The 12,481-nt window shown below is 41.2% G+C and overlaps 1 protein-coding gene across 1 annotated transcript in view; it reads left to right on the forward strand.

The window, feature by feature from the left end:
- The first annotated feature begins 335 nt into the window (after positions 1-335).
- LOC106584145 (BMP/retinoic acid-inducible neural-specific protein 3) overlaps positions 336-12,481 on the forward strand; it is a 103,237-nt gene continuing 91,091 nt past the window's right edge. Inside the window, exons 1-2 of the mRNA XM_014169064.2 lie at positions 336-925; positions 1,354-1,685. Of these exons, the coding sequence (XP_014024539.1) occupies positions 1,408-1,685 (278 nt within the window). The 5' untranslated portion in view covers positions 336-925; positions 1,354-1,407. The remainder of the gene's footprint in view (positions 926-1,353; positions 1,686-12,481) is intronic.

The following is a 12,481-nucleotide window of genomic DNA, read 5'->3' on the forward strand; positions in this document are numbered from 1 at the left end:
GCATGATACATATTTAATTTACATATATATTTTTATATTTTTACATACAATGATGTGCTCAAGTTATACATTTAATCAATATATTCTGGACATATATGTAAATATATGTTTAATTCCCCCAGCATATATGTACATACAAATTTTCTCTGGGTACTTACATTTTTGTCTGGGTAAGCACATTGACCATCCGTCCTGTTATACAGCCAGACCTAAACCATGCCTCTCTTATCTCGCTTCAGCCAATGGGGAGTGGAGGAGGCTCGGTTTAGGAATAACTTGGACATTTTAATAGTGCTAGAGAGCAAGCAAGCGAATATCACTCAGATGCATGCCACTACACTGACGGGAGTATAAGAAAGCATTGCACTGACTCGAGTGCACAGTGCTCCAAGTGAGTCTCTCCAATCAAATGTAAAAATCAATTGGAAAAGAGGACCATTTGGATTTTTTTTGACGAGGAGGGGAAAGCAACCAGGTATTAGTGCATGCATGTGTTGTTTATTCTATGGAACATCATAAATAACTTATTTTATCCCTGGAAAAACACAAGATTCACCTGCAGAAGGTGAAATTTGTTTTCCTTCAGTGGAACGAGCGACGCTCGCTTGTTCGACTGTCTGGTGCGCTGTGTTGCCTTCTCCTTCCTTTGGATTTTACATCATCGAGGGTACCCACTGGAGGTATGATGCGGTGAGAGGGGGATCCGGCCATTCAGGTGGATGTCGCTCAGTTTGCTTATTCATCAACTTTCCGTGGCCTTATAGCGTATGCGCATCTGACCCAGTGAAAATAGATTTTTCTTGTTTGGTCTCCATCTCATGCGCGTTCTCCTGTGCATTGTGCTGATAACAACTTCATCGTCTGGTCTACCAGGGAGACATTGTAACAACTTCAGTGATTAGTACAACACAGCTTGCAGAATCAGGTAAACAATTATTTACTAATTTGTGAAAATACAATAGCCTATTAAATGCAGTCAATTTGACACCTGTGTAGAAAAGGCTATTTACCTAATTATATGAAGTAGGCTGTGTATTGATGGGAAAACATTGAACATTAACAGTACACATTATACTATAGTATTTAAATTGCATCGTGGTAATTCAGGAGATCATCTTAAAAGGAGATCATTTTAAAAGCCTACTTGATTATTGAAAAATGTCAGGAAGACTACAGTAAAGCAGAAGGTCAAGAAATAACAAGCTCCTGAACCTACAGTATTTCACTAAGAACACACACAAACACACACGCAGTGACGACATGTTAGCCTCTGTTTATTATTCTCATTCCAACACACACTCATCTCCCTCTATAACATCTAACCATCCTTTCGGTCTCAATTCTTTCCTCTAGGACACTGGGAGAGAAGTTTGTGGAGAATGAAGAGTCGTCGGGTGCGGGGGAAGCATGAGTGGCCGGTGTATCACTGTTAGACGGGCGGCTCTGATGGTTCTCAGTGAGTGTACAACTCTAAGCCTCCTCCAGTGCTGGGTGGTAGTGGCGGCGGCCACGGGGGCCAGCCGTACTGGGGTTGGGGCCACTGCAGATGCTGGGGGCTCCAGCAATGCCACCGGGCCCTTTGCCTGGCTCCTGTCTGACAAAGGGCCCTTTCATCACTCCCAGGAGTTTTCGGACTTTACGGAGCGCTACCAGCAAGGATTCACCACCAAGTACACGATATACAGGTGAGTCTGGCTGAGGGGATTAATTAAAGATGGCTGCAAGGTTAAGTGATATACGTGTGAGATCATCGAGAGTTTGTTGAGCAGCAAGGTTCAGTGTAAAATTGACACTATGCTTTAGAGATACCTGTAAAGGTGAGATTGCTGCATGTGAGATTGCCAGTATGTTTGTATTACAAAACAAATTGGTTTAGCCTTGCACCTACCTAAGCTGGCATGTACCTCTAGTTTCAAAATAATGGGAAGGGCGAGGCAGTTTGCAAAGTCTAACAGAGTAGCCTCATATATCGTAGCTCACAACCAGTGGTCTTCATCAATAACATGTACTGCTCTGACTACTGACAAGGTCAGGGGTTGAATACTGGGGTTGTTTGATGTAGTGAGGGCTGTACGCTTTGTCTCCTGTCCATACCCATAGTTTGTAGTTGTTTTTTTCCATTCAGGTGCAGGGCGTGCTCGTGGGTGTTTGTGCGGTGTGTCCCAGGTGCGATTATGTGTGTGTGTGCCAGGTCATATGAATAGTGTTGAGTGTGATGTTGTTGGGCATGGCATAGCTGGAACAGCATAGTGGATGATACCAGCTGAAGGGTCCTAATTGACACACACTGGTGTTTGGCAGCCGGCTGAGGTGACACGGCCAGGCACAGATGGGGAATGTAACACTGCGCTGGTTACTCTGATCTCTCTGATCAGTATATTTATCCGTCTGTCTTTCTGTCTCCCTCCCCCATTCTCTGGCTCTGTGTACCTTCCCCAACACACACTCTCTGTCTTACACTCTCACACTCTCGTGAATATTCTCCAGTGATCCAGTGACCTTTTTAAGTCGGGACCAGGGAAAGGGAGTCAAGAGGAGTGTGATAGTGTTAACTCTCCCCCTTTCTCTGTCTCAGTGCCTTACTCCCCCCTGCTGGTGACTCTTAGCGCAGAGAACATTGGTGCTTCTGCTACACTGCCGACTGGAAGTGAAAGAGGAATAGTGTCTTAGCATTGCAACGCCTCAGTGATTCTCATCCCTTATCGGGGATAAACTCTCCCTTCTCATGTAAAACCTTGTTATTTTAAGATAAGAAGTAGTACAGACTCTGAATTAACCATAGGAGTTGAATATTACTATGTAATATGTGCTTTTACATATTATATTATTTTCTGTCTTTTGTATCCACATTGTTGTGTTGTTATGTTTGTGGTTGAGCCTATATAATGTGAGACAAAGACACCCTGAATCGACTAAAGCTTTGAATGGAATATTATTGACGACATTCCTCACCCAGCCCAGGGATAGTGTAGTGGCTGTAGGTATTTGTCGAGAGCAGGGATTACTTTGGTGCTGTGACAGATTAGCTTTGTGACTGTCGGCCAAAACATGCCAACTCCTATACCATACAAATGTACAACATTGGTAGAATTAACCAAGGGCTACTGTATTTAATTTCCTTTTATTTGTGTACATATCACCACACTTTAATTCTGACCATTCTCTCAGCTGAAAATGACCTTGACTCTGGTTGATCTAAGAAGTGATTGCGTGTAATTAGGGAGTAATTGCTGTTTAATTAGATACACAACCATGTTTGTTAGGAAGAGGCACACAGCCTTAATAAACCCCTACAAGTTTGAATCATACACTAAATAGTCTTTAATGGGGATATGAATGGTAAATGTAACTCTGCATGCCACTGCCTTTACAAAAAAAACACATGAAAAAAGAAAATGTGGTTTTAGGACACGTGATAATATATGTTCTTGTGTCATTTTCACCGGTCAGACGTGGTTTTCGGACACAAGTGAAGTTTCATATATTTGTTTTTCATGTTTTTGCCTCCTAAAAAAAATAAATCCCACAGTGAATTCTTTTCTCTATTTTTACTTTTAACACTTCCCGCTATATCTAGTCTTCCATCCAAGGACCGACCAGGACCAACCCTGCTTAACTTCAGAGGAAAACCAGCAGTGGGATGCAGGGTGTTATGTTGCTGGAATGAACGTGCCAAAACTTGCAAAAGGAAAAAAGGCAGCGAAAGCAAAACCAGGGTAACATAACCAAAGATAGGGAAAATTGCAGGAAGGAGGGTGGCATTTTTCTTATCGCATTATCATAAAAAACAACAACATTTGTATCCATTTATGAGAAGAAAAAAAATGCAATTATTTCCTTGAACTATTTTGTTTCACTATCAGTACTTTGGGGTTTATGTTTTGCTTTCAACTTCATTCATTTTGTTTGAAATACTAAGAATTTTGTCATCGACTTCAGAAATTTTGCTTGATATTAATGACACAAACGTAACTCACTCACTAGAGGATTGCACCATATATTAACACAATTACTCAATTACACTATTACTCCAACCACAGTTTCAGTAAAGAGCTAAGATATGTGGCTGGAGAAATGCAACCACTCTCAAATCCATAGACTACGCTATTGGATGCAAGGACTGACCATCCATGATTTAAACATTTTAGTTTTAACCATGTTTGTATTCTGGTTGTTTACATTTACTTTGTTTTCAGACATTGAAGTAAAACAAGCTTATATTTGGGGTTCTGATGGGGTATGAAAGTTCAACTAAACTCATGAGGCATTTATATATTTTTTCTTCAAGAAGCAATGGGTTGATATTATTATCAGCTAATCACTACCATTGTGCTGCAGAGTTGTCATAATGCTTCAGCAATTGTACATTACACCAGGGCGTCAGTAGGCACAATATAAGTAACCTAATGTATGTCCCTTTAACTGCCCTGAATGCTTTTACTGATCCTACAGCTATTGTATGCAGTAATCATGTGCCTAGATGTATACTGTTAGCACTAAGCCGGTGTGCCCTAGGAGGAAGTCCACTGTGAGCAGCTCACCCTGCACTAACATAAAGAACATGAGCACATCTACTGCTGCTGAGCTTCCCAGTAAAGCAATGAATGCAAGTAAGCATCCCAGAAGAAAAGTGCTCAAAATAGCTCACATTAATATATGTAGCTTAAGAAACAAGGTTCATGAAATCAATAATTTGCTAGTAACAGATGACATTCATATTCTATATTCTGACTATCTCTGAAACTCACTTAGATTATACCTTTGACAATTTTGTGGTGGCAATACAAGGTTATAACATTTATAGAAAATATATAAATGCCAATGGTGGAGGTGTTGCTGTTTATATTCAGAACCACATTCCGGTAAAGATTAGAGAGGATCTCATGTTAAATGCTGTTGAAGTAATATGGCTACAGGTTCATCTGCCTCACCTAAAGCCCATTCTGGTGGGAAGCTGCTATAGACCACCATGTGCTAACAGTCAGTATCTGGATAATGTGTGTGAAATGCTTGATTATGTGTGTGATATCAACAGAGAGGTATATTTTCTGGGTGATTTAAATATTGATTGGCTTTCATCAAGCTGGCCACTCAGGAAAAAGCTTCAAACTGTAATTAGTGCCTGCAACCTGGTTCAGGTTATCAGGCAAACTACCAGGGTAGTTACAAACAGCACAGGAATGAAACATCAACATGTATTGATCGTATCTTTACTAATGCTTCAGAAATTTGCTTGAAAGCAGTATCCAGATCCATTGGATGTAGTGATCACAATATAGTAGCCATATCTAGGAAAACCAAAGTTTCAAAGGCTGGGCCTAATATAGTAAATAAGAGGTTATACAGTGTTACTAAAGAATGTCTGTTACTCCGTGGTGAGTAAAGACGAGCAAACAGGCACTGCACTTGACACATTTATGAAATTGCTTATTCCAGTTGCTAATACAGTGCCTTGCAAAAGTATTCATCCCCCTTGGCATTTTTCCTATTTTGTTGCATTACAACCTGTAATTTAAATGTATTTTTATTTGGATTTCATGTAATGGACATACACAAAAAAGTCCAAATTGGTGAAGTGAAAAAAAAAAAAAAAATAGTTCAAAAAAATTCTAAAAAAATTTCAAACTGAAAAGTGGTGCGTGCATATGTATTCACCGCCTTTGCTATGAAGCTCCTAAATAAGATCTGGTGCCACGAATTACCTTCAGAAGTCACATAATTAGTTAAATAAAGTCCACCTGTGTGCAATCTAAGTGTCACATGATCTGTCACATGATCTCAGTGTATATATACACCTGTTCTGAAAGGTCCCAGTGTCTGCAACACCACTAAGCAAGGGGCACCACCAAGCAACCAGCACCATGAAGACCAAGGAGCTCTCCAAACAGGTCAGGGACAAAGTTGTGGAGAATTACAGATCAAGGTTGGGTTATAAAAAAATATCAGAAACTTTGAACATCCCACAGAGCATGATTAAATCCATTATTAAAAAATGGAAAGAATATGGCACCACAACAAACCTGCCAAGAGAGGACCGCCCAACACAACTCACAGACCAGGCAAGGAGGGAGAGGCAACAAAGACACCAACAATAACCCTGAAGGAGATGCAAAGCTCCACAGCGGAGATGGGAGTATTTGTCCATAAGATGACTTTAAGCCGTAAACTCCACAGAGCTGGGCTTTATGGAAGAGTGTCCAGAAAAAAGACATTGCTTAAGAAAGAAATAAGCAAACACATTTGGTGGTTGTGGGAGATGTGGGCATGTGGGAGACTCCCCAAACATATGGAAGAAGGTACTCTGGTCAGATGAGACAAAAATTTTGCTTTTTGGCCATCAAGGAAAATGCTATGTCTGGCGCAAACCCAACACCTCTCATCAACCCGAGAACACCATCCCCACAGTGAAGCATGGTGGTGGTAGCATCGTACTATAGGGATGTTTTTCATGGTCAGAATTGAAGGAATGATGGATGGTGCTAAATACAGAGAAATTCTTGAGGGAAACCTGTTTCAGTCTTGCAAAGATTTGAGACTGGGACGGAGGTTCAACTTCCAGCAGGATAATGACCCTAAGCATACTACTAAAGCAACACTCAAGTGGTTTAAGGGGAAAGATTTAATTGTCTTGGAATGGTCTAGTCAAAGCCCAGACCTCAATCCAATTGAGAATCTGTACTGACTTAAAGATTGCTGTACACCAGTGGAACCCATCCAACTTGAAGGAGCTGGAGCAGTTTTGCCTTGAAGAATGGGCAAAAATCCCAGTGGCTAGATGTGCCAAGCTTATAGAGACATACCCCAAGAGACTTGCAGCTGTAATTGCTGCAAAACGTGGCTCTACAAAGTATTGACTTTGGGGGGTGAAAAGTTATGCACACTCAAGTTTTCTGTTTTTTTGTCTTATTTCTTGTTTGTTTCACAATTAAAAAATATTTTTCATCTTCAAAGTGGTAGGCATGTTGTGTAAATGAAATGATACACCCCCCAAAAATCTATTTTAATTCCAGGTTGTAAGGCAACAAAATGGTAAAAATCCCAAGGGGGGTGAATACTTTTGCAAGCCACTGTAAGCATGCACCCATTGAGAAAATTACTGTAACCTGTTAAATCCCCATGAATTGATGAGGAATTGAAAAATGGTATGGTTGAGAGAGATGAGGCGAAAGGAATGGCAAATAAGTCTGGCTCCATAACCGATTGGCAAACTTATTGCAAATTGAGAAATCATGTGTCTAAACTGAATAAAAAGAAGAAGAAACTACACTATGAAACCAAGATAAATGAAATGAAGAACGATTGTAAAAAGCTTTGGAGCACCTTCAATGAAATTCCGGGATAAAAGGCTAACTCAGCTCCATCATTCATTGAAACAGATGGCTCATTCATCACAAAATCAACTGATATTGCCAACTACTTTAATGATTTTTTTTCATTGGCAGGATTAGCAAATTTAGGCATAACATGCCAGCAACAAATTCTGACACTACACATCCAAATATATCTGACCAAAAATGATAGACAAGCATTGTAATTTTAAATTCTGTAATGTTAGTGTGGAAGAGGTGAAAAATGATTGTTGTCAATCAACAATGACAAGCCACCAGGGTCTGACAACTTGGATGGAACATTACTGAGGATAATAGCGGGCAATATTGCCACTCCTATTTGCCACATCTTCAATTTAAGCCTACTAGAAGGTGTGCAAAAGTCATTCCGCTACCTAAGAATAGTAAAGCCCCCTTTACTGGCTCAAATAGCCTACCAATCAGCCTGTTACCAACCCTTAGTAAACTTTTGGAATAAATTGTGTTTGACCAGATACAATGCTATTTTCCAGTAAACAAATTGACAACAAACTTTCAGCATACTTATAGAGAAGGACATTCAACAAGCACAGCACTTACACAAATGACTGATGATTGGCTGAGAGAAATTGATGATAAAAAGATTATGGGGGCTGTTTTGTTAGACTTCAGTATGGCCTTTGACATTATCGATCATAATCTGCTGCTGGCAAAACGTATGTGTTATGGCTTTACACTCCCTACTATATTGTGGATAAAGAGTTACCTATCTAACAGAACACAGAGGGTGTTCTTTAATGGAAGGCTCTCCAACATAATCCAGGTAGAATCAGGAATTCCCCAAGGCAGCTATCGAGGCCCATTACTTTTTTCAATCTTTACTAATGAATTGCCACTGGCTTTGAGGAAAGCCAGAGTGTCTATGTATGTGGATGACTCAACACTATACATGTCAGCTACTACAGCGACTGAAATGACTGCAACACTTAACAAAGAGTTGCAGTTAGTTTCAGAGTGTGTGGCAAGGAATAAGTTAGTCCTAATTATTTCTAAAACTAAAATCATTGCATTTGGGACAAATTATTCACTAAACCCTAAACCTCAATTAAATCTTGTCATAAATCATTTGGAAATTGAGCAAGTTGAGGTGACTAAACTGCTTGGAGTTACCCTGGATTGTAAACTGTCATGGTCAAAACATATTGATACTACATTAGCTAAGATGGGGAGAAGTATGTCTATGATAATGCACTGCTCTACCTTCTTGACAGCACTGTCAACAAGGCAGGTCCTACAGGCCCTAGTTTTGTTGCACCTGGACTACTGTTCAGTCGTGTGGTCAGGTGCCACAAAAAAAGGACTTTGGAAAATTGCAATTGGTTCAGATCAGGGCAGCACGGCTGGCCCTTGGATGTACCCAGAGAGCTAATATTAATAATATGCATGTCAATCTTTTGGCTGAAAGTGGAGGAGAGATTGACTTCATCACTGCTTGTATTCATGAGAAGTATTGACATGTTGAACGCACCGAACTGTCTGAACTACTGGCATACAGCTCGGACACCCATGCATACCCCACAAGACATGCCACAAGAGGTCTCTTTACAGTCCCCAAGTTCTGAACAAACTATGGAAGGCGCACAGTACTAAATAGAGCCAGGACTACATGGAACTCTATCAAGTAACTCATGCAAGCAGTAAAAATAAGATTTCAAAAACAGATAAAAAAAACATCTTATGGAACAGCGGAGACTGTAAAACAACACAAACATAGGTGCATTCACACACACACATACACACACACACACACACACATATATATGATAGCATACACACTATACACACATACACGTGGATTTTGTACTGTATATATGTTGTAGTGGTGGAGTAGGGGCCTGAGGGCACACAGTCTGAATGTATTGTAATGTTTTTTAAATTGTATAAATTGACTTAATCTTGCTGGACCCCTGTAAGAGTAGCTGCTGCCTTGGCTAATGTGGATCCATAATAAATACAAATACAAAATGTATAAGTTAACAACAAAAAAATATGTAGAAACTAAGTATTGCCCCTTTAACAGGCAGTGACCTTCATATAGCAGAACTACACTACAAAAGTATGTGGACACCTGCTCGTCGAACAGCTCATTCCAAAATCATGGGCATTTATATGGAGTTGGTTGCTATAACAGCCCACTCTTCTGGGAAGGCTTTCCACTAGATGTTGGAACATTGCTGTGGGGACTTGCTTCCTTTCAGCCACAAGACCATTAGTGGGGTCGATCACTGATATTGCTACCAGAGGCAGTTTGGAACTCGGTAGTGAGTGTTGCAACCGAGGACAGATAATTTTTATGCGCTAGGCGTTTCAGCACTCAATGGTCTCGTTCTGTGAGCTTGTGTGGCCTGCCATTTCTCTTCTGAGCCGTTGTTGCTCCAAGCCGTTTCCACTTCACAATAACAGCACTTACCATTGACCGGGGCATCTCTAGCCCGGGCAGAAATTTGACGAACTGACTTGTTGGAAAGTTGGCATCCTATGATGGTGCCACGGTGAAAGTCACTGCGTCAGTATGGGCCATTCTACTGCCAATGTTTGTCTATGGAGATTGCATGGCTGTGTGCTTGATTTCATACACCTGTCAGCAATGGGTGTGGCTAAAGTAGCCGAATCCACTAATTTGAAGGGGTGTCCACATTTTAGCCATGAAGTGTATGTCGCCATTTGAATGTGATCCATTAACCTGACCCACAAAATGTATTCATTGCACTGTTCTGTGAATGTCCCGCAAAATTGTTCCCTTGTCTCGCATTTGGACATTTTAGATGTGGTCATCATAATTCTACCGGTGGAAACATTGTTTCTGCAACATATTAACACCATCTTTTCACATGTGAGGAGAACAACATTATTTCACATTCATATGTGAAAATCACATGTGGAAATGTACATCTGCAATTCCACAGTTTTTTTACATGTAAAATGGCAAATGTGATTTTCACATGTGAAACTGCAATTCAAATGAGGGGAAAACATGTTATTCTCCACGCATGTGAAAAGGTGGTGCTAACAGGTGAACTCTTTTTTTCACTGTTTTAAATTTAAGCTCAACATGTGAAAACAACTTTAGTTTTTTTATTAGGGATGTTCTTCTACGGCAACAGCCACTCCTCATTGCCTATAAAATAAAATACTATATTGTCTTTCAAGAGGGACATCATTTTCACAGACACCTTAAAATCACAAAACATAGTCACACATCCAGTTTCCAGTCATATAACATTTACTGCTTCAAATGGTTAATATATAGACTCATGATGTACTGCAGAGCATGACCTCTTCTCTGCCTCAGGACAGTCACAGTAGCATGTCCCTGTAGCTCGGGGAGTCGTGACAATGAGCTCATAGAGCACAGGGCTTATTGTTCCTGACAAGTGCGTGATGGGGGAAGTTATATGGGCCAGAGGTCCGTGGTGGTGTCTCCGCTGCCATGGCCACAGCCATTGCCTGTGTGTGTGTGTGTGTGTTTGTTTGTGGAGAAGAGGTCCGTAGTAGAGTTTATTCCAGAGCCTGTGCTTTGTGTCGGTGGTGACAGAGCTTTCATTCTCAGGGACAGCTGAGTGAGGAGTGTTGATGGCACTCTGGTTCAGAAATGTAGCCCATAAAGTACATTCATTCTTTGTAACAATTCGGTCTTTCATTGCGTTAAACTAGTACCTAGTTCATCTTGATCATGTGTTGTTCCTTATCAATCAATCAAATGTATTTATAAAGCCCTTTTTATATCAGCCGATGTCAGAGTTCTATACAGAAACCCAGCTTAAAACCCCAAACAGCAAGCAATGCTCCACATATAACAGACTGACTCTAGCCTCCCGACACATTGCAGCATAAATACTGGAGGCTGAGACAGGAGGGGTCGGGGGACAATGTGGCCCCGTCCGACAATACCACTGGACAGGGCCAACCAGGCAGGATATAACCCCACCCACGTTGCCAACAATAGCCACCATACCACTAGAGTGATATCTTCAACTACCAACTTACTACCCTGAGACAAGGGTGAGTATAGGTAACAAAGATCTTCCCCACGGTACGAACCCGAGGCGGGCGCCAAACCCGGACAGGAAGATCATGTCAGTGACTCAACCCACTCAAGTGACGCACCCCTCCTAGGGACGGGATGGGAGAGCACCAGTAAGCCAGTGACTCAGCCCTCGTAATAGGGTTAGAGGCAGAGAATCCCGGTGGAGAGAGGGGAACCGGCCAGGCAGAGACAGCAAGGGTGGTTCGTCACTCCAGTGCCTTTCCATGTGTGTAGTGTGTAGTGTGTGCCACAGAAAGTATACTGACTCTAGTGACAAAATAAAGGAAATTAGAAGGGGTGTGGGGGGGATTTCAGCAGTCAAGAAAATGTCCTTGCTGAAACCCCCCCCCCCCCTTCTAATTTCCTTAATTTTCTGGCTAGAGTCAAATACTTTCTATGGCACACACTACTGGTCAACATGAGCTACCAAAATGATGATGATGTGTGTGCCAGGCCTTGCAGGCCCAAGATATAAGGGGGGGGGCAGGCAAGAAAATGGCCTTGCCAAAATCTTCCACCCCCTTCTAATTTCCTTAATTTTGTCACTAGAGTCAAATACTTTCTGTGACACACAGAGTTATAGAACAAACTTCACGTCAGGATAGGCAACCAAAATTAAGAATTAATGTATGTGTGTTATATTAAACATAGAGGAGGGAGTAACATGTAGGCAAGCAATAAACATTTCAGAACAACTACTAGTCGAATAAGACATGGGACAGATGACGAATTTTGGCTGAGAGAATTATTTATACACTTGAAACAAATAGCCAAACCGAAAACTGCAGACATTACTAGTGCCTCCCCCGCGATCAAACCGCCACAAAAAATTCAAATGAAACACAGGCTAACGTGATCATTGACAGCTGCCTTGAAGGACACAAATAAAAAATGGTTTCTGCTACTAAGATCATTGAAATGTAGGCTAAACTGACAACAGAGTGAAGAACAGAAATCTCATCTAGCAAGCAAGTCACAGCAATGAAGAATTGAGTGTGTGCGCGTTCACGCAGAGTGGTGCAAGATTCTGGCAGGGGGGAGATTTTCAGCACAACACCGGCCCTGTATGTACGGCAGGACCAAATCG

The sequence above is a fragment of the Salmo salar genome, chromosome ssa23 (genome assembly GCF_905237065.1).
Source record: "Salmo salar chromosome ssa23, Ssal_v3.1, whole genome shotgun sequence".
NCBI classification, from domain to species: Eukaryota; Metazoa; Chordata; class Actinopteri; order Salmoniformes; family Salmonidae; genus Salmo; species Salmo salar.